General features: G+C 38.0%; 2 protein-coding genes across 3 annotated transcripts in view; both read left to right on the top strand.

The window, feature by feature from the left end:
- Positions 1–21,381, top strand: part of ZC3H11A (zinc finger CCCH-type containing 11A) — a 43,058-nt gene that overhangs the window by 5,547 nt on the left and 16,130 nt on the right. The window contains exons 2-10 of one of the 2 annotated variants that reach the window (XM_081825030.1): positions 293–346; positions 1,728–1,787; positions 9,205–9,403; positions 10,526–10,645; positions 17,504–17,627; positions 18,714–18,917; positions 19,035–19,151; positions 19,412–19,492; positions 20,699–20,809. In XM_081825030.1, coding sequence (XP_081681156.1) covers positions 9,350–9,403; positions 10,526–10,645; positions 17,504–17,627; positions 18,714–18,917; positions 19,035–19,151; positions 19,412–19,492; positions 20,699–20,809 — 811 coding nt within the window. In that variant the 5' untranslated portion in view covers positions 293–346; positions 1,728–1,787; positions 9,205–9,349. Of the gene's footprint in view, positions 1–292; positions 347–1,727; positions 1,788–9,204; positions 9,404–10,525; positions 10,646–17,503; positions 17,628–18,713; positions 18,918–19,034; positions 19,152–19,411; positions 19,493–20,698; positions 20,810–21,381 lie in introns of those variants that run through there. The other variant, XM_081825031.1, reaches the window with a different exon arrangement.
- Positions 829–988, top strand: LOC145722091 (uncharacterized; the record flags this gene model as incomplete). The annotated part of the gene is made up of 1 exon (XM_081823207.1): positions 829–988. A coding segment is annotated over one exon (114 nt), but the record flags the coding sequence as incomplete, so codon positions are not given.

Here is a 21,381-nt window from a genome sequence, read left to right on the forward strand (position 1 = left end):
TATATATGCTGAATGATCCATAATACTGTATTCTTAACTGTGAGATTGTTTTTTGGCTTCTAATCTTAGCTAAACATAAGCACTCAATATTTTCAGGTGTTAGGAATCATTACCTCACTGGTAAAATGAGAGAAATGATCTCAGTGAACTTTAAAGTCCCTTTCCACTCTTAAAGTATGTTTCTGTGGTTGAGTGGGAGGCCAGAAAATGATGACTTTGAGTAAAAGTCTATTACAAGTTTCAGACTGAATAACTAATGTAAGATCCCAATTTTTCCTTTTTTTCATTTTAGATTTGGGGATATTCCCTGCCCAAAAATTTCCTGGAAAATTGACTAGTATTAAGTGTGAGTAAAAGGTGTCCACTTTTTTTTAAGTTTTGATTTTAGTTTTGTCTTGGATAGTATTTGGCAAGATTTAGCCTAGAAATTATGTAGTATTTATTACATGAGAATCAAAACTGCTTTGTTACGGGGCTGGTTTCAAAATTTAGAACTCATTTCTATGTATCAAAATCGTTTTTTGTTTTTGTTTTTTGGGTTTTTTGTTTTTTGTTTTTTGTTTTTTTAATTCTTAAATGGTAAATGTACCATTGTGAAATGAAATTTAAACTCCAAAAGTTTACCCTTTTACTAACTGGAGTAAATGAATAATTATAAAGTCTATAGTTGTAGCCATCACTTGTAAAAGAAAACAAACAAACAAACACGAAACCAGGCTGCCTAAGCAAGCCTTTGCAGGGCCAATATTGAATGTCATGCCAGTGACACTGGTGTTGCTATAAAGGAAGAAAAAGTCTTCCATTAGATAGACGCTTTCTGGATTGTGACAGTGCCAGTTCAGGACGGCTGTAATGCTGCTCTGCCTTCCGCAGCATGCTGCACCACTCTGTAGTTACTCGGTAACTATACGTTTCTATCTTTTTTGGTTAAACACTCCCTGAAGATGAGAAATATGATGTACATACATCCGTATTATACACATTGATTCACGTGTAAGGATTTCCCTTCATGTTTATTCTGTGGGCTGGGCACAATTTAGTGTAACGTAGCGATACACGTCATGATACTTTGGTGTAAGAGTAAGTTCACTATTTTTATAATGAACCCAAAACTGAAGGCTTTTGTAGTGTATTTTAAAAGGGAAAACTTACCCAAATGTTTTATTTCTACACATTTGTGTATATGTGTGTGTGTGTGTATAAGCCAGTTAGTATATGTGTATATGTATATTATATACATAAAACACTTTATATTTTTTCATACAAGTATGCTTTTATTATACAGATAATAAAGATGGGGGAAGGTTTCTGTTTTTTTCTTAATAGGTGAAGAAATCTTGAAGACCAGAAATTGGATCTTATTGAATTTTGGTGTTCTTTTTCTTTTTTCTTTTTCTTCTTTCTTTTTAAATTATATTGTTCGGCTATGGAAGATGGATTTTTTTTTTCCAATAATCCTTTGACTCTGAAGTTCATCTTTAAATGAACTCTCTTTTTTGTTGGTTTTTATTTTTGTTTTTGTTTTTGAGGAGATAACTAAGCCTAGCTGTCTCCAGTCTGACAAAGGTTATTCGAATGGACTTAATCTCCCAGTAGTTGGGAGATGTTTTAAAAACACGTCCTGTGTTTGAATTGTGGCTGAGAGGTTTCCTTGGCAATGTGAGGAGGAAAATTCTTTCTGCCCCATTATTATTAATTCATGGATTGAGTGTTGGTTCGACCTACAGGCGTAATAGATTGGAACTCAGTGAAGACACAGAGGTTCCTGTTGAGAGCAACCAGCTAATGTAAGTGTGGGAATGGGTTTTTTCTCATTAAAGGAGTGAATATTTTTGTAATTTAAGGCATAATTTTCCTGGATCAGTAAGAAATTAAAAAACCATTGTCAAGATATTTTTTTCTTGTAATTACTTACAAGCTTTTGGTTTGGGGATGGAAACATTTCCTTCCCCTCCCCCCTTTTTTCATAGTACATGCACTTTATAAAAAAGGTAAAAACAATATACCGAGGTGGAATCTCCCTGTGATTCCATTTCCTCTTAGGAAAGCACTATCAGTAGTTTATCCATGACATAGTTCCATGCACATAGCTGTGCCTCATCTGGTTTTTGTTTTTTTTTTTAAATGACAAGATAGTATTCCTTTATATGGAAGTGCTGTAGTTTAACAGATCTCTCACTGATAGACATTTGGAGTTTTGCCATTAAAAATAAAAATAGCCCACATCCAATAACAGCCCTTTGTGAGCTATTTCCCGAGAACCAGCTCTCAGATGTAAATTTGTAGAATTATTACAATTCTCTAAAGAGGTTATACCAGTATACTGAGTAATTAATGATGTCTTTTTTGATCTGTAAAAGTTCTTGACATACCCTTTTTAGTAAAAATACTAATCTTTGGTCATGTTGCTGATCTTTTGCTATATAAGTGTTTTCCATTTTATGTAGTCAAATCTGTCAATTTTATTATGATTTTTAACTATGGCATCATGCTAGGAAAAGTTGTTTTTTTTTCCCCAATCTGAGCTTATAAAAAATATATCATGCATTTTTTTTTTTTTTTGCAGTACTTGGATGGTTATATTTTTTATATTAAAAATGTAATCTAGGACTACCCTATGATCCAGCAATCACACTACTAGGTATTTATCCAAAGAACACAAGAATACTAATTCAAAGGGTTACATGCACCCCATGTTCATTGCAGCGGAAACAGCCCAAGTGTCCTTCAGTTGATGAATGGATAAAGAAGATGTGTGTGTATATATGGAGCTAGAGAGTATAATGATAAGCGAAATGAGTCCATCAGAGAAAGACAGATATCTTATAATTTCACTCATATGTGGAATTTAAGAAACAAAAGAGCAGAGAGAAAAGAGAAGCAAACCAAGAAACAGACTCTCAACTGTAGAGAACAAGCTGATGGTTACCAGAGGGAAGGTGGGTGGGATGATGGGTGAAATAGGTGATGGGGATTAAGGAGTGCACTTGTGGTGAGCACCGGGTGTTGTATGGAAGTGTAGAATTACTATTGTACACCTGAAACTTGTATTATACTGTTTGTTAACTAACTGGAATTTAAATAAAAACTTAAAAAAAATTAATCTAGGGATTGTAGTTATATGGCATTGCCTCTCCTTCCCATAAGCATGGTCAATAAAGGTGTCAAATATTGCTTTCCTTTTTGCTGAGCACAGTTATGAATTCAGAATCTTTTTTTTTTTTTTTTTTTTTGAGACAGAGTGAGGGAGAGAGAGAGCATGAGCAGGGTGGAGGAGCAGGAAATGGAGAAGCATACTCCCCGATGAGCAGGGAGCCTGATGCGGGGCTCGATCCCCAGGACCCTGCGATCATGACCTAAGCCGAAGGGAGACGCTTAACCAACTGAGTCACCTGGGCACTCCCAGAATCCTTCTTAGTATAGTGCTTTAGTTAGTGAGCTAAAGCCTCTTTGCCATCTTTGCTTTTATTCCCTTAGAACCTTTTTATATGCAGTAGAAATGTTTTTTTTTCAAGTGGGAGACCAAATTTTTTTGTTAATTTCAAATGCTACTTTTTTCACAAATCACATTTGTGGACTTGTTTAAATTCTGTTGATCTTAAAGTCATTTGAGAATATTATTAAATGGTATATTTCACATCCATTATAATATCAAGGAGAGTGAGGTCCTCTCTTCTAAAATTTTTCTTTATCTTAGTTATTCTAGATGATTTTATAGTCCATCAGGTTCCAATAATAAACTATTCATTTGATGTATACATTATTTGGAGAAGTAAACTGCTTTGAGCCTCTACTCCATTCTCTCTCCATTATCCAGGTCTTCAGTGCCTTGGTAGCTTCATAGTTTTCAGTTTTTAACTTAATGTAGGTTTTGTATACTTACTTGTTTTCTTCCCGTATGTTTTACAGCTTTATTGTGAATGGGACTTTGTTACCAAGCTAGCACATGGGAAATTTACTGATTTTTAAAAATACCTTATTAAATATGTTTTAGTTGATTGCTAGATTTGCTAGTTTGCAAGCATATAATCTGTAGGTACTAAATTTTTTTTGCCTCCTCCTTTCTAGTCTTTATACCTTTCCTTACTTCATGTGCTAGACTCGGAAACAGTATTGACAGATAGTGGAGACAACAAGTGCTCCTTTTTTGTCTGGAATGAGGTCACTTCCAGTGTTTTACCATATTGCTTGTGCTGATGGTTTCTGATGATTGAGTGCATGTATGCTAAGGAGGTTCCTTGTAATTATAGTAAGTTTTTTATCAGGGGTAAATGCTGCATTTTACCTTTTTTTAAAGCCATTTTATCTAAAAAAATACCATTTTTAAATCCTTTTTTTAAACTGTGTTTTCCTTTTTGAAATTTTAAGATACCTGGGGCGCCTGGGTGGCTCAGTCAGTTCAGTGTCTGCTTTCGGCTCAGGTCATGATCTTGGGGTCCTGGGATGGAGCCCCATGTCAGGCTCAACTTGGAGTCTGCTTCTCCCTCTCCCTGTGCCCCTCCCCCTGCTCATACTCGCTTTCTCTGTCTCTCTATCAAATAACTAAATGAAATCTTAAAAAAAAAAAAAAGGTTTTAAGATACCAGAGTTTTTGTTTTTACCCACCCTTTACTCATTATATTTGTTAATGTAATGAATTTTTTAAAAAGATTTTATTTGTGAGAGAGAGCGTATAAGCAGGTGGAACGGCAGGCAGAGGAAGAAGCAGGCTCCCCACTGAGCAGGGAGCCTGATGTGGGGCTCGATCCCAAGATGCTGGGATCACGACCTGAGCCAAAGGCAGATGCTCAACCAACTGAGCCACCCAGGTGTCCCTAATGTAATGAATTTTTTTAATGTTAAACCATTCTTAGTCCTGGAATAAATGTTTTTTGATTAGGTGATCTTATTTTTTTAATATACTGTGGTTCAGTTTGCTTTATTTTGGATTTATCAGCTGTATCATAAATAAGATATCCAAAGCAGTTGTTTTAAAACTTTTTTAAAAAGCAGTGAAATAGTGGAAGTGAAGTTCTTTTTCTCAACTTAGAATACTTCCTTAAGTAATTTTTTTCAAGAATACGTGGAGTATATAGATGGTATACTTTTTGAGACCTTGTCTAAAACTTCTTCCAAATCCTGAGATCTTGAAATGTAGTTTGAAAGGCCAAATCTAAGGTCATAATCTCCCCTTGATTTATTTTTAAAGATTTTATTTATTTATTTGACAGACATAGCGAGAGAGGGAACACAGCAGGGGGAGTGGGAAAGGGAGAAGCAGGCTTCCCACTGAGCAAGGAGCCTGATGCGGCGCTCAGTCCCAGGACCCTTGGATTCATGACCTGAGCCAAAGGCAGACACTTAACCCACTGAGCCACCCAAGTGTCCCTGATGAACCCCTTTTAATTTAAAGACTCAGGTTTATTCAGTTCAGGGAAATTTTGTTGTATTATTTTATTCTTATCTCTACCAATTTCATTCCTTTCTTTTAGAATTTCCATTGTATAGAAACTAAATCTCCTGGAATTATTTCCATCTTAAATACCTTTTCTCTTGTGTTGACATCTTTCTGCATTCTAAGAGATAGATATCCTGACAATATTTTAAAATTGAATTTTTGTGTTTTTCATCAGCTTATTCTTTTACTTGTATTGAAATCTCTTTTGGGTGGCTCAGTCAATTAAGCGACCAGCTCGATTTCAGCTCAGGTCATGATCTTGGGGTCCTGGGATCCATCCCCGCATTGGGTTCACTCAGCAGGGCTTCTGCTTTTCTCTCTCTCCCTCTTCCTCTGCCCCTCCCTCTGCACATACATGCACGCTCTCTCTAAATAATTTTTTTAAAAATCTCTTTGGGGGAAGAGGCTAGAAATTTTGAGTTTTCTTATTTTTTGAACTTTCTTTCGTTTCCTCTCTTTCTCATAGGAGATACTCATTTGTATCAAGCTGTATCCTTTTGGGGTGGAGAGGGGCAGAGGAAGAGGGAGAGAGAATCTTAAGCAGGCTCCACACCCAGTGTGGTATCCAGCATCGGGCTTGATCTCACAACTTGGAGATCCTGACCTGAGCTGAAATTAAGAGTTGGACGCTTAACTGATTGAACCACCCAGGAGCCCCTCAGGTTGTATCCTTTAAAGTTTACTGAGAACATGGCAATTTTAAAGGAATTTATCCTTTTTCCTACATTAATTCAGGGGTGGGAGGGGAGAGGACCAATTACTCATCTTGGCTTCCTACTTTTGCTATTGAAAAGTATTCATATTTTCTTGGCATCATGAATACTTTTGTTTTTCCTTTTTAAAACTTTATCAGTATGGGGGCACCTGGGTGGTTCAGTCAGTTAAGCAGCTAGCTGTCTTGAGCTCAGATTGTGATCTCGGGGTCCCGTGATCAAGCTCCGTGTCCGGCTCCCTGCTCAGCCATGAGCCTGCTTCTCCCTCTGCCCCTCCCTCGCGCGCTCTGTCTCAAAATCTTTTTTAAAAAAATTTATCAGGGGGCGCCTGGGTGGCTCAGATGGTTAAGCGTCTGCCTTCGGCTCAGGTCATGATCCCAGGGTCCTGGGATCGAGCCCCGCATCGGGCTCCCTGCTCGGCGGGAAGCCTGCTTCTCCCTCTGCATCTCTCTCTCTCTCTCTCTGTCTCTCATGAATAAATAAATAAAATCTTAAAAAAAAAAAAAAAAAATTTATCAGTATGCATCTTGGTTTTGAGTCTGCAAACTTGGGGTAGTAGCGATTACTGTCAATTTTTTTTTCCCTAAATCTCTGGGGAAGGGTTTTTTGGCCATTTTCTTGAATAACAGTTACATTCTTCCCCCCCCCACCACCCCATAGAAGGATAAAGAAGTTAAATGTTTAAAACAGATACATGAAGTTACTGTTCTGTTGAAACATTAGCAAGGCTGTGTCCATCTGCTCAGCATTCAGTCTTCATGCTCTGCCTACCTCTGAGGGAGTTTTGCAGAGCCTAATTTTTTTAAAATGCAAAACAACAACAAAAAACCCTAACATGCAATTCATGCTGTTTTGTTACTATTTCATAAGTACCATTTTGTTGTTTGATTAGTAAGTTGGGGGTTCCTGAAACAAGCACCAGTTTCATATTTGTTCTTTGGGATACTGTTTCAAAAATGAAATTGATCCCTAAGGCTTTTTTCCCCCCTCCTTTCTAAAATATTTTTCTATTATAAAACTTTTCCATTCTCCTCTGATTAATACTTTTCCTTTTTGCATATGTGTCATTGTAATTATTTGAATATTCCTTAGAAACTTGATCCTGTTTCAGGCAGGTTTTCTGTTTTTTGAGGCAGTTTTTTTAATTACCTTTTGGTGTACCCTCCATTACAGAATGCATTCCTTGTGTTTGGGGTCAGGGGAATCCTCCTAGTGGGTCAGTGAGGTGCTATTAAAGGACTAGCCCTTGTCCCATTCTGTAGTGGATCAGTGATGGACAAGCCATTAAGGCAGACTTAAATTTTTTATTATATATTGTTGCCTTGTATTAGAAAATTGAATGTTATTATCAGCATAAAACAATAAATAGCCACTTATAATCCTACCAACCACTCTAGTAGTAACTGTTGCTAACATTTTGGTCTTGTTCTTCCAAACCCTGTTGCTTCATCTTCACCAGCATTTAATGGTGTCAGTGTTATGGATTTTGGCCATTCTAAAAGGAATTTGCAATTCCCTAATGATATACGATGTTGAGTATCTTTTCATATGTTTATTTACCATCTGTGTGTCTTATTTGATGAAGTGTCTGTTTAGATCTTTTGCCCATTCCTTAATTAATTTGTTTTCTTGTTGAGTTTTAAGTGTTCTTTGTATATTTTGGATACCAGTCCTTTATGAGTTATGTATTTTGCAAAGATTTTCTCCCAGTCTGGGACTTGTCGTTTCATTCTCTTAATAATGCTTCCACAGAAACCTCACCAGAAACTCCTCTAATGTTCGGATTTTCTAGTAGCAGTTTCTTCCAGGCTTTTTCTGTCAAGTGCCTCAAAACTCTTCTAGCCTCTACTGGTGACCTGATTGCAAAGCTTCTTCCACATTTTTAGATATTTTTTCAGCCATACCCATTTCCTGGTACCAGAATCTATAATATCCTGCATATTATCACATTGCTTGGATGTACCGTAATTTTTTAAAACAGACCCCAGTTTCTGAACATTTAGGTGTCTGGATGTGTTTTCATTATTAGAAGCAAAGTGGTAGTGAACTTTCTTGTGTATTATTACCTTGCATATTGGTTGAATATTTACCTCAGGATAAATTCTAGAAATGAAATTGTGAGTCAGAGGGTATTGCAAATTTTAAAGGTTTTAGTATATGTTCAGTGGCAGACTCTTAATTCCTAACCTAGGTTGCTGACTTCAAGGCTGGTTCTTATTGTGGCCTGCTTTGCTTGGATTGGGGTTATTAGTGGGAGATCTGATTGAATTTAATTTAATTGATTTCAAGTTGTCAATCAGTGTTTCTGAAACTTGGTCTTCTGATGTACGAGTTTGCAGAAACCCTTTCCAAATTCTGGCATGTGCTCTTGTCATGTGTTGTTACTTCTGTAGAAGCTTTCTAGGACACTTCAGTGTGGGGGCCTGAGTGTGGCAAGGGCTGACGGTGGGGGCTGTTGGTGGTTTTTTGTAAGCACTGTTTTATGGGAAGAATCCCAAGGACGACTTCTGCTCCTTGGCCGTCTTCATTACATAAGCTATTACATAAGCTAGTTCTACAGATGTATCCAGGGGTAATTGTTTCAATTATTCTAGTGAGACAGTTTTTCCCACCTACTTATAATTACATACTTTTGAAATAAAAATGCTTGTGAAAATATTGGAACTTTTGTCAGATGAAAAAAATCTAGTTTGTTGGCAATGTAGATTTAGCAAATACCCTGTGTAAAATAACGTAAGTCCCATTCATGACCTAAAATGTAGATCATTTATGGAGTTAGTGCTTATTTAATCTTATGTTGAAGCCATGTAACAAGCTCCATAGAGAATATGAAAGAAGGGCATGGCTGCCCTTAACAAAAGTTTTACATTATAAATGAGAATGTATAATGTTCACATAAGAATAAAATATTAATCAGGGTTCACAAAGCTCTGAATAGGCAAGTACATAATATAATTAAAATTTGGTTTTAACAATGTGCTCTCTGAGGTGATTTGGAAGAGGAAGTTGAAAGAATTTATCTGAAATACTTTAATTCATGTCTCCTCATTTTAGGATTGCATTTTAAAGACGATTTCTCTGATTGAGTTGTCTTTTGGAAGATTAAACCCATTTCAAGAGGACTTGGAGCTGGTCCTCGCCTTGAGGAAGCAGTGGCTTGTTTTCAAGAAGCCACTTCCAATCTAAGGATCTACCCAGCATGCCTAATCAAGGAGAAGACTGCTATTTTTTTTTCTATTCTACATGTACCAAAGTAAGAATTGGCATCTTTAAAATCAGTTCTTTCTGTAATTTCTCTAATGAGATTTGATAAGATTTTCCCAATATACTAAGTTTTTATGTTTTGTTTTGCTCAACCATTTATTATCTGCTACCATTTTCTTAGTAGAGAATAGTACTCCTAGGAGAATTCATTGTTCATCCTTTTTTCCTTTTCATGTATGTTCTTCATATTCTACAAAAGTGAAAAAGTCCACAGCATATAGTCATCATTCACTTCTCTTATTGATAATAATTATCTGTTAATAATTAATAATTACCTATCAATAATTACCCCTGTTCAGGGTGCCCTTGATTCAAATTAGGAGCACTTTGGCCTGGCTTGTAAAGTTTGTTTTTATTTACTTTGTATTAAATGAATGGGTGGGTTGTATCGTACTTCTAGAAACTGTTGTGGGTTGAATTTGATTGTTTCTTCACATTTCCTGCTGAGTAATAAAGCCATTCTTCTAAATATGCTTTTGTAGCATTTTTGCTTTTTCTGTGTCAAAACTTCCTGTTTTTCTGCTTGATTCTTCTGCAGCTCCATTGGGAGGTCTATCCACTTTTCCGTTCCTTTGTGACTAATTCTATAAATGTATATGTTAGAAAAACTTCTGAAATCATTCAGTGCCATGTTTAAAATGATCGGTTTTGAGCAAAGCTCTGAGCATATATAGCATTTTGTTTCAGATATTGCCATTGTAGAGGTATATAATGAAGCATGGAATTATACCTAAATCCTAATCTATTTGTGATTTTCCATCAAAAGCTAGTTACAAAAGTCAAGATGTATGAAATGGTTTTGAAGAACTATAAAATACACTTTTAAAGAGTACCACTTTAAATACTCCCACTTACTTTTTTCAGCCCCATTTCCGCTTATGTCATTTATCTTGTGAAATCAAATGAAGGATACTGTCAAGAAATAGGTCATAGGAAATTATAAATTTGTTGACCTCAGGTTGTTCTTGTCTTCCACCTCAGTTTTCTACCTTGCCTGTCTGTCCTTATTCCTTTGTGTTTGTCTGGATGCCAGGAAGCTGTTAACAGTGCACACTTTACCTAGGATCTGTTTTGGTACCACAGTTCTTTTCTGTATTCTTTTCATTTACAGGGTGACAGCTGTCCCTTTCGTCACTGTGAAGCTGCACTAGGAAATGAAACTGTTTGCACATTATGGCAAGAGGGGCGCTGTTTTCGACAGGTGTGCAGGTTTCGGCACATGGAGATTGATGTAAGTTTTTAGTTTGTGTTATAATCAGTCTGGTGTTGTGATGGGCCAATAAAAAATATAGGGAGAAAGGGGCGCCTGGGTGGCTCAGTCGGTTAAGTATCCGACTCTTGATTTAGGCTCAGGTCATGTTCTCAGGGTCATGAGCTCAATCCCCATGTCGGGCTCTGCGCTGGGCATGGAGCCTGCTTAAGAAATGATGCCTTATATATAATGTGCAGGTTACATTTTTTAATGATGTAGTGAAATTTTTGTTGTAATGCTCAATATCTTGATATTTTGGAGTATGAGTTGGTTTCATTTTCTGGGAGCCAGTTTGGTAATGTATCTAAAGTGTAAAAATGATATGTGTATCATTGGGGAGTATTTATATTTCTATATTTATTTTAAACAGTCTCAAACTTAGAGAAAACATGCAGGTACATTATAAAACATTTTTCTAAGCCACTTGGGAGTAAACTACATTCCCTGTCACTCCCAAATACATTCATGACTATTTCCTACAAAAAAGGACATTCTCGGGGTGCCTGGGTGACTCAGTCATTAAGCGTCTGCCTTCGGCTCAGGTCATGATCCCAGGGTCCTGGGATCGAGCCCCACATCAGGCTCCCTGCTTAGTGGCGGGAAGCCTGCTTCTCCCTCTCCCACTCCCCCTGCTTGTGTTTCCTCTCTCGCTGTGTCTGTCTCTGTCAAATAAATAAATAAAATCTTAAAAAAAAAAAAAAGGTATTCTCCTAGATAACTGTAATACAACCATCAAAATTAGGAAGTTAACACTGATAGATTACCTTCATGTAATCCTCAGATCCCATTCATTACCAGTTATGTCCTTTATTGCAGAAGGAATGAGTCCAGAATGGACTGTCAAATATAGTTGTCATTGCTCTCTCATTCTCCTTCAATCTAAAACAGTTACTCAGTCTTTCTTTACTTTTCATTTGCCTTGACACTTTTGGTAGTTATTGGACAGTTATTTTGTAGGATGTCCTTCAATTTGGGTTTGTCTGGTGTTTCCTCATTACTAAGTTCAAGTTATGTACCTCTGGCAGGAATATCATAATTCTTCTCAGTGCACACCATTAGGTGGCACAGTTATACAATTTTAATTATCCCATTACTGGTGGTGTTAACTTTGATCACTTCGTTGAGGTGGTTTGTACCAAATTACTTCACTATACAGGTTTTCTTTTTGTAACTAATACGCATTTTGTGGAGAGGTACTTTGATACCCTGTCATTTCCCCATTTCTCACCAAATTTTCATTTTTTTTTCCACTTATGTTTGCGAACTCATGTTTTCCTTTTTTATTCAGAGTGTGGTACTCCATTACTATCATTTTTAATCCTCAGATTGACCCACATTTGCCCAGTAAGAGCTGTTCAAGCTGATTTTTGTGTCCTTTTGATATTTTCATCATTCTTTGAACACCTTTTTGCGTTCTGGCCTGACAAGATTTTTCAGATTCATCGTATATTTTTCCTCCTCCAGTCCTGGAATCAGTCATTTCTCTAAGGAGCCCTGGATCCTTTTAGTGAAGAATGATATGTATAGAAATAAGATTTCAGCAGCTCCTGGAGTCTCACTGCTTCCAGGCCTACAGTGGACAGAACAAGAGTGTATAAATGGATTTACATACAAACATTTACATCATCATTTATTCTCTATGTCTATGTATTGAAAATCATGAGTTCACATAGATGCTTTCAGTTCACTGGCACTGTAGGGTTTAGGCTTCTCCTTTTATCTACTTGTAACTCTCTTCTCCAAAAGTGAGAAACTTGTCCTTAGTATCACTGATTCTATCAGTCCTCTTGTTGTGTAAGCCAGTGTTGTATTCCCAGCCTCTTCCTTTCCCTCAGGCTCCAACATCACACATGAGGCTGCTCTTCTACAGGGACGTCTTTCTTATCTTGTTTTGGTTCCAGCAACCCTGTACCAGGCTTCTGTCCTTGCTCCACCATGAGGACTTCATCCTCACCATGCTTGGACCCCAGCATCCTACTCTGGACCCCTCTCCCATGAATGCCCTTTTTTCACCTTTGGACTCTGCTCCTCTGTGTGCGACAGCCCTCCCATGTGAGATGCTTACTTTTCTCACCCTGCTCTCACCCTGGAATGTGTTCCAGCTCTTTCTCACCCGGGAATATATTCCACCTCTGTACCAGGCCCCCACTTGGGAAGACCCTGCCTTCCTTACCCCGCTTAGTCATTGTTGTCCATTCTAGGCTGACCCTCCATAAATATATGCTCCTCATCCTACATTGGGATCTCTTCACAAAAGCTTTCCTCACCCTGCTCAGGCTCCAACACTGTGCCAGGCCAAGCTCCTACACAGATGTCCTCCCAACCCCTCATGATTTCTGACACCTAAGCCAGTTCCACCTTGTCACATGGTGCCTTCCTCAGTCAGTCAGGCTCCAGCACCCTGGTCTGGGCCATGTGCCCTTCCCTCTCCCAGCAGGAATGCCTACCTCTCCTTTCTCAGCCTCACCTAATACCCTTGGACCAATTGCTTGAGGGAGGTGGGGAAGGAAGGAAGGGACTGACTGCAGTTTGTATGCCTGGGCTCATAGAGCTACTCCAGGTGGGCTGCAGATTAATGGCCTTTTAACTGCATTCTGTGCTGCCTATCTTCCAAAGAGCAGGGAATTCACTGAATAAATTCAGAGGAATTCTCTGCAGCTTTTGAAAATTCAAATTGTTATATTGTTGGCAGAGTATAATTTGGCACAACTCCCTAGAAGGTATGTCAGGGTCTCTAAGAACATCTACATTGAGAGATTCCCTAGAATCTCCTGAGACTCAGCATATAGCTATATTCATGGCTAAGATTTATTACAGTGAGGGGCACCTGAGTGGCACAGTCAGTTGAGCATCTGACTCTTGGTTTTGGCTCAGGTTGTGATCTCAGGGTCGTAAGATCGAGCCCCATGTCTGGCTTTGAGCTCAGCAGGGAGTCTGCTTGAGATTCTCTGTCTCTCTCCCGCTGGTGCTCACTCTCCCTCTCTCTAAAATAAATAAATATTTAAAAAATTTTATTACAGTGATGGGGAGATAACACTGTCTGATCATAAGAGGAAAAAAGACCTAGAGTCTGGAGGAATCCATGTGTGGATTGCTTTTATGATCTCCCTCCCACGAGGGTTCACAAAGAGTACACACTTCCCCCAGCAATGAAAATGCAGCACTGTATGTGGGATGTCTCGGCCTAAGGAAGCCCAGTAGAGACTCAGACATCCACGGGTTTTAATAGGGCTGGTCACATAAGCACCCTCTACCTATCATATACCAAAACTCTAGACTCCCAGAAGGATGGCCGGTGTTCAGCACAAGACATATTATTTGCACAGTCTAGGCACTGTAATCAGTTTAACAGACTAGGAACATTCCAAGGGCCAACTTTGCAAGCTGGGTATCTAAGGTAGCAGTCTTAGGGCTGCTCAGTTAACTCTTTTTTTGCACAGTCTTACTTGGCTACATTTTTCAAAAATACTATATGCTTTTCCTACCTTTGTCTCATCTTTGCTTTTATGTGCAAAAGCAGATATATACAGAATTACTCATTGTAGCATAATTTATAATAATAAAATATGTGAAATAACCTTCATTTAAAACAGATTTGCTACATTCATACAGCGAAGTGCTGGGTAGCTGTTAAAAATTTTTTAAAGGGCAATTTTATTGGTATGGAAAGATGAGGCTATATTGTCAGTGAAGAAGGGAGGGGCAGAAGAAGGTGCGTAATATGCTCTCATTTGTGTAAAAAAAGGAGAAGAATTTGTTTTTCATTTGCATGTGTATTTTTTTACTCTGAGAGCATAAAGGAGAAACTTGACAACAGTGGCTGAGGGAGTGGGGACAGGAATGGAAAGGAGCCTTTTTTACTGTAACTCCTTCTGTTTACAGTTGATTTTCATTATTCATGAGTTCCATGTTTGCAAATTTGCCTACTCGCTAAAATTTATTCGTAACCCCCAAATCAGTACTTGCAGTGCTTTCACGGGCCATCTGCAGACATGTGCAGAGCACTGAGAAATTTGAGTCGCCTGACTTACACACCCCCGGCTGAGATCAGACAAGGTGACACCCTGCTGCCTTGTTTCAGTTCTCATACTATAAGCAGGTGTCCTTTTTGTGGTCTGTTTAATGCCATCTTTTTTGCATTTTGTCCTTTTCTGTCTTTTTTGTGGCTGATTAAGATGGCCCCCGAGTGAGATGCTGAAGTGCCATGTAATGTCCCTAAATGCAAGAAAGCTCTTACGTGCCTTATGTAGAAAATACATGTATTAGATAAGCTTCATTCAGTTGTGAATTACAGTGCTCTTGGCCTTAGAGTTCAGTATTAAGGAATATATATTAAATGAGGTGTCTTTAAACACATACATATAACCAGTTTATGTATTGATTGATGAAAATGTGACAGAAACTTGCAGGAACCTGACTCTAACTCTGTATTTCCCTTAGGAGCAGAGTGGTTCAGTATTGGATAATTTAGTATTCATGGTGACCTCATAAACATAACTACTTCAGATAGTGAGAATCAGCTATATATCTTTGGACCATGTGCTGTATTCAACCTTTTGAACATTTGAAGAAATGATTCTGTAGGAGAGAGTTATTATGGAGGATATGTTGCCAAGTGAAAAATACGCAATTATTTGGAATACCTTTCTTTTAAGTGTAGATGTAGGCATTTAAAATTTTTTTTCTTTCTTTTTTTTTTTTAAATAGTAAGCTCTTTGCCCAGCGTGGGGCTTGAACTCATGACCCCGAGATCAAGAGTCGCATGCTCTGCCAATTGAGCCAGCCAGGCACACCTATAATTTTTTTTTTTTTACGTCCAAGAATTCTATACTCAAGTGATTCTCTTTGGGTAATAGCATGGCAGGCATTTATTACCATTTTCCAAGTGTTTTTCATTATTTGTGCATTACTTTTCATTTAGAAACAAAATCCAGTAAGTGGATTTTTAAAAGGGAAATTTTATTGATATGGAAAGATTAGGAGATTTTGTCAGTGAAATATGACACTGACAATAAATGTCATGTGACTCCTGTATGTAGAGGATTCTATTACAGAAGTCATTCAGTAATTTGAAAACTGCTTCCAGGAAAGAAATAAAAACTTAAGCAAAGACAGACCCAGAAGCAAGAAAGATTGGCATTAGGTTCTGCCTTGAGGAAGGAGTAATTGAATAATTGTTGTAATTTTTATCTAAAAAAACAGTGGTAGCTATTATTACATTTAACCTTTTGGGTGTGCCAGGAGACCAGTTCTTTGAAAGGTAAAGGAATTTGCTGTACTTTTTAAAAATAGGTGATCATACATGTGGCAGTAAACTCAGGACATAAATTTTGTGAATACCTTTTTTTTACCAAACCTCCTTTCAGAGATGTTGAGCTAATTTACATTTCCATTATCAGTACATGATACTGTTTGGTTCTTCCACATCCCTACTGACACGGTGTACTATCAAGTGTTCAGTCTCTCAATATAATAGATTTTCATCTTTGCCCTTTTTGATACATTTGAGGATTTTTTGTGATTTTTTTGTAATGCTGCTATGCTTTCCTAGAATTTTAAACCTCAGTTTGCTTATGGTGAGAGATCCAGCATAATCCAACAGATCCAAATCTGTCTTCGCCCTTTGTCCCTTGATTGTCACTATCCACTGCCTCCAAGCTAGTCACTATCCTGACTATTCTACCATAGAGAAATTTTGCCTGCTTTGATCTCCCCATCAGTGGAATCACACAGTGTGCACTCTTTTGGCTTCTTCCTTCTGCACTGTCCTATTAAGCACAGGGATGGTTTATTCCTTTTCAGTACTGAATAACATGCTATTGTACGAATAAACTACAATGTATTTATCCATTCTGGTATTGATGTACATTTGGGTTTACATTTTGGAGCTATTATAAATAGTATTGTTTTCAACCATTCTTTATACACATCTAATGTATAGAACTAATGTATGTATTTCTGCTGGACATATGCCCTATGATCCAGCAGTTTATTCTAAGTGTGAGGGTATCTTTTTCCTCATTTCCCTTCATAAGAGTGAGGTAGCTTGGGAAGGAGAAGTACCATCCTTAGTGTGTTATTTGTGCCTTACTTTGAGAAGTCACGAAAGGGAAAATTTTCCTCAAAGCTGTGAGCTCTCAGTTTTAAATAAACTACAGTTTATTGAGTCCTTTCTATGTGCTAAGTGTTTCATATACATTATTTCATTTAATCCTCACAAGAAACCAAGTAGATAGCTCCTGTTACTGCCATTTTATGGCTGAAGAAACTAAGGCTGAGAGGCATTAAATTATTTGTCCAACCTCACATGGCCATAACGTAATGTTATCTTTGGTTCTAAAATCTTAACTAATACATTGTCCTGCTTTTCTAAATTAAATATAGGTATTTAGGGGTTCCAACACAGTACATGAGCTACTCCCTACTCCCTACTCCCTTCATCTCTCCCTCAAGCATGGAGTGTCACTTTCAGCAACCCCTCTTCCTCCTGCTCACAATCAGTTCACATGCCTCCGAGTTTTGAAGCCTGAATGAACTTCATTCAGAAAACAAATTATCAGGGGCGCCTGGGTGGCTCAGTCGCTTAAGCGTCTGCCTTCAACTCAGGTCATGATCCCAAGGTCCTGGGATCGAGCCCCACATCGGGCTCCCTGCTCGGCGGGAAGCCTGCTTCTTGCTCTCCCACTCCCCCTGCTTGTGTTCCCTCTCTCGCTCTCTCTCTCTCTCTCTGTCAAATAAATTAATTAATTAAAAAAAAAAAAAAGAAACAAATGACCAAATTAATACAGGTCACACCTCATTTTTTATTTGAAAACAATGTGTTTTTTCTTCCTATAGAAAAAACGTAGTGAGATTCCTTGTTACTGGGAAAATCAGCCAATGGGATGTCAGAAACTAAACTGCGCTTTCCATCACAATAGAGGACGTTATGTTGATGGCCTTTTCCTACCTCCAAGCAAAAGTGAGTTGTGTTTTTAATTTTAAAAGAATAGTTACAATTTAAGAACACCTATGTACACTGTACAGAGTACTTTACATACATTGCCATTTAGTCTTGGGAGAGAGTAGTTTTATTTCCACTTTACAGATGAGGGAACTGAACTTTTAATTTTAAAGGTTAAATGACTTGTACATAGTCATAGTCATAAACAAGTTAAGTATCACAGTCAGGATTAAAACTTTGTTACCAAAAGCCATATTGCCTCCCAAATGTTTCTTGGCATGACAGTTTAGATTACTATAGCTTCATTTCCCATTTTATCAGACCCAGTGAGTTTTCCAAAAGAAACTGGATTCTCCAGGCCAGGGTTTGGCAAATCTGGTCCTCCACCTATTTTATAAAATAAAGTTTTATTGGAAGGAAGCCCTGCCCATTCATTTGCATATTTTTTATGGCCAGATTTTGTGCTCCTTCTGCAGAGTTGAGACACAGGTCTACAAAGCCTAAAGTACTTAATGTCTAGCGCTTCACAGAAAAAGTTTACCAACCCGACTCTAGGCTATAATCTAAAATAAAATTTACACTCCCCCAAAAGCTAGTTTTTATTTCCAAAATCTCCTTCAACATTTCCTACTGGAATGATCGGCCATTTAAAAGCCACATCTTATGTGATTAAAATTTGATGTTACATATTCTCTCCTCTATTTAAGAGGAAAAAGTGGGCTTGCTCCTCTCTGGTTTAGTTCAGAAGTGTTATCTACTATGTCTTTAAACAGCTACTTTTTTGCTGTGCAAAAGCCTCAAATTTCAATATTAAAATTAAATGTCTAGAATTTGCAAACAATTTTATGCATCTAGCCTCCAGATTATTCTGTCTTTTAAACACCTACTTTGAACGTGTTTGTGTATAGTGAAGAGTTATTAGCTAAAAGCCATTTTTACCCTCTCTGGGAGTTTAGAACCTAATTGTGAAAATGGAGAAATCCGGTAAAAAGAAATAAATTGTCATAAGGAAAAGCACCAAGCTTAGCATATGTGATTGAAGATTTTTGATGAATTGGAACTTTATCTTCTATTTTTAATTTATGACTGATGTCGTATGTCTAGCTGTGTTGCCCACTGTGCCTGAGTCACCAGAAGAGGAAGTGAAGGCTAACCAGCTCACAGTTCAACAGAACAAATTGTCTGTCCAGTCTAATCCCTCCCCTCAGCTGCGAAGTGTTATGAAAGTAGAAAGTTCAGAAAATGTTCCTAGCCCCACCCATCCACCAGTTGTAATCAATGCTGCAGATGATGATGAAGATGATGATGGTAAGTTTTAGCTCTTGCTTTAAGGCAAATAAATGGTCAGGGTCACTCAATTTGAATCAGAATTAAAGCTTGAGGCCTGCTGTTAATTGTAAATTTGCCTCATATGTCGATACATAGATCAGTTTTCTGAGGAAGGTGATGAAACCAAAACACCCATCCTGCAACCGCCTCCCGAAGTTCATAATGGATTACGGACAGCCTCTGCCCGGAAACCTGGGGTCAATTTGAAGCAAGGTAAGAAGAGGCTACATTGATGCTGCTTCCTGCTCATAAATCTGAAAGCACTGTTGAATGTGCCCAAACTATTTTAAATACATTTGAAATTTAGATCACGATCACCACCACCTCTCTGTCCCCTGACGCCACTGTACACACACCCATACTGACACATGTTCTCTTACTCATTCAGAAAACATTCGAGTGCTTACGCACAAATAAAATGCAAAGGGCACGAAGTGTTAGTTCCTCATGTGATTTCTATTTGGATTTCTCAGGTGAATGTTTGAATTTTGGAATAAAAACTCTTGAGGAAATTAAGTCAAAGAAAATGAAGGAAAAATCCAAGAAGCAAGGTGGTAAGTCATCAGTTTTGACATGGATGGTTGAATTTTGCTGGAGAAGGACAAGGACACTTATTAAGGACACTGGCAGCAGCCAAAATGAGCACATAGAAAATGAGCACATAGATTTTGACTTCTGTGGCTTGTTTGAAGTAAAACACAGACTTATTTAAATCAGGGCTGCTTTTTTAGTACTTGAAAGAACTGCTTTATCTTCAGAAATACAGCTTCAAAGAACAACATATAAAAATCATACTGAGGGGCGCCTGGGTAGCTCAGTTGTTAAGCATCTGCCTTCGGCTCAGGTCCTGGGATCGAGCCCCACATTGGGCTCCCTGCTCCACGGGAAGCCTGCTTCTCCCTCTCCCCCTCCCCCGGCTTGTGTTCCTTCTCTCGCTGTCTCTCTGTCAAATAAATAAAAATCTTAGGAAAAAATCATAGAGACGAAAAACTTTATTTTGTAGTAGATGAATTCTTCTTAGGAGCTGCTAGAATTTTCTTCTAGAGCTTGCCTCTGCCTGGTCAGTCTATATCTCCAACCCTAAAAATTACAGATACAGTGTGAAATTTATTATTTAGAAAGGATCAAATGGTTGGTTCTAAGTATTCACTTGCTAAAGCTTGTTCTGTAGGAACCTTGGAGTTGTGTTTTGCAGATGATTAAATTAAATTTTAAAAGGCTGAATTGAGGGCGCCTGGGTGGCTCAGTCGTTAAGCATCTGCCTTCCGCTCAGGTCATGATCCCAGAGTCCTGGGATCGAGTCCCACATGGGGCTCCCTGCTCGGCGGGAGGCCTGCTTCTCCCTCTCCCACTCCCCCTGCTTGTGTTCCCTCTCTCACTGTGTCTCTCTCTGTCAAATAAATAAATAAAATCTTAAAAAAAAATAAAAGGCTGAATTGACACACTTGGTAGCTGGTGTGCTTCAGGTTAACTTTAGAATGTTAGCCTTCTTGGTAAATAAAAGTAGATTGAATGCCTAAGTCACTGAAAATTTTATATTTTATTTTTACCTTGTATCCAAAGCAGATAAGAAACAGGGATTATCTCCTCTCTCCCACCCCACCCCAATCAATTCACTATAGGCAAATAGGAACAGAAAGACTGGCTTGTTATCCAGTGGTCTGTATTGAACTTAACTGATCACAGAAACAAAATTTCTTGGCTTATAATAGCTTAATTTGCCATAAATTATTTGCTCTTCTTTGACTTGCTTTATTCAGAAGGTTCTTCCGGAGTTTCCAGTCTTTTACTCCAACCTCAGCCCATTCCAGGTCCTGAAAAAGAGAATGTTCGGACTGTAGTGAGGACAGTAACTCTTTCCAGCAAACAAGGTGAGGTATAGGTAGGTCTAGGTTGAGAGTCGTCAGGCTACCACTTTTTAATAACTGGGAGAGCAAAGTCCTTGGGTGTAGTGTACCTTTGATGGATTTGCAGGAAGACTTTGGTATGTTGGTCAGATAGAAGGATGAAAAGAAAACTCAGTGCATTTGACGCTTACTTGAAAGGTTGAAATTCTTGCTCAAGCAGCTCTCACATTTAGGTATATTTAATTTTTACATTTACTCTTTATCTGTATCCATTCAGTAAATTTATTGACTGCCCATTGTGGTCAAAGAACTATAATAAACTCTAAATTATAGAAAATATAAGCCTTTTCCCTTAATAGTTTTAAACCCGGTAAGAAATACGACACAAGTAATTGTAGTATACAGATACATTTAAATGTGCTGTTCAAACAACAAAGAATTAGGGGAAAGAGAGCTCACTTTATGCTGGTTTTCAAAGTTCTACATGAGAGTTAGCAATAGAGTGTGATTTCATTTAGCATATCGAAGTGCACAAACAAAAGTATAGCTTGGGTTTCTTAAGCAACTGATTAGAACACACCTGTCTTCATATACTT

This window comes from Leptonychotes weddellii, chromosome 6 (genome assembly GCF_054177405.1).
Source record: "Leptonychotes weddellii isolate Sample4059 chromosome 6, ASM5417740v2, whole genome shotgun sequence".
Lineage (NCBI taxonomy): Eukaryota > Metazoa > Chordata > Mammalia > Carnivora > Phocidae > Leptonychotes > Leptonychotes weddellii.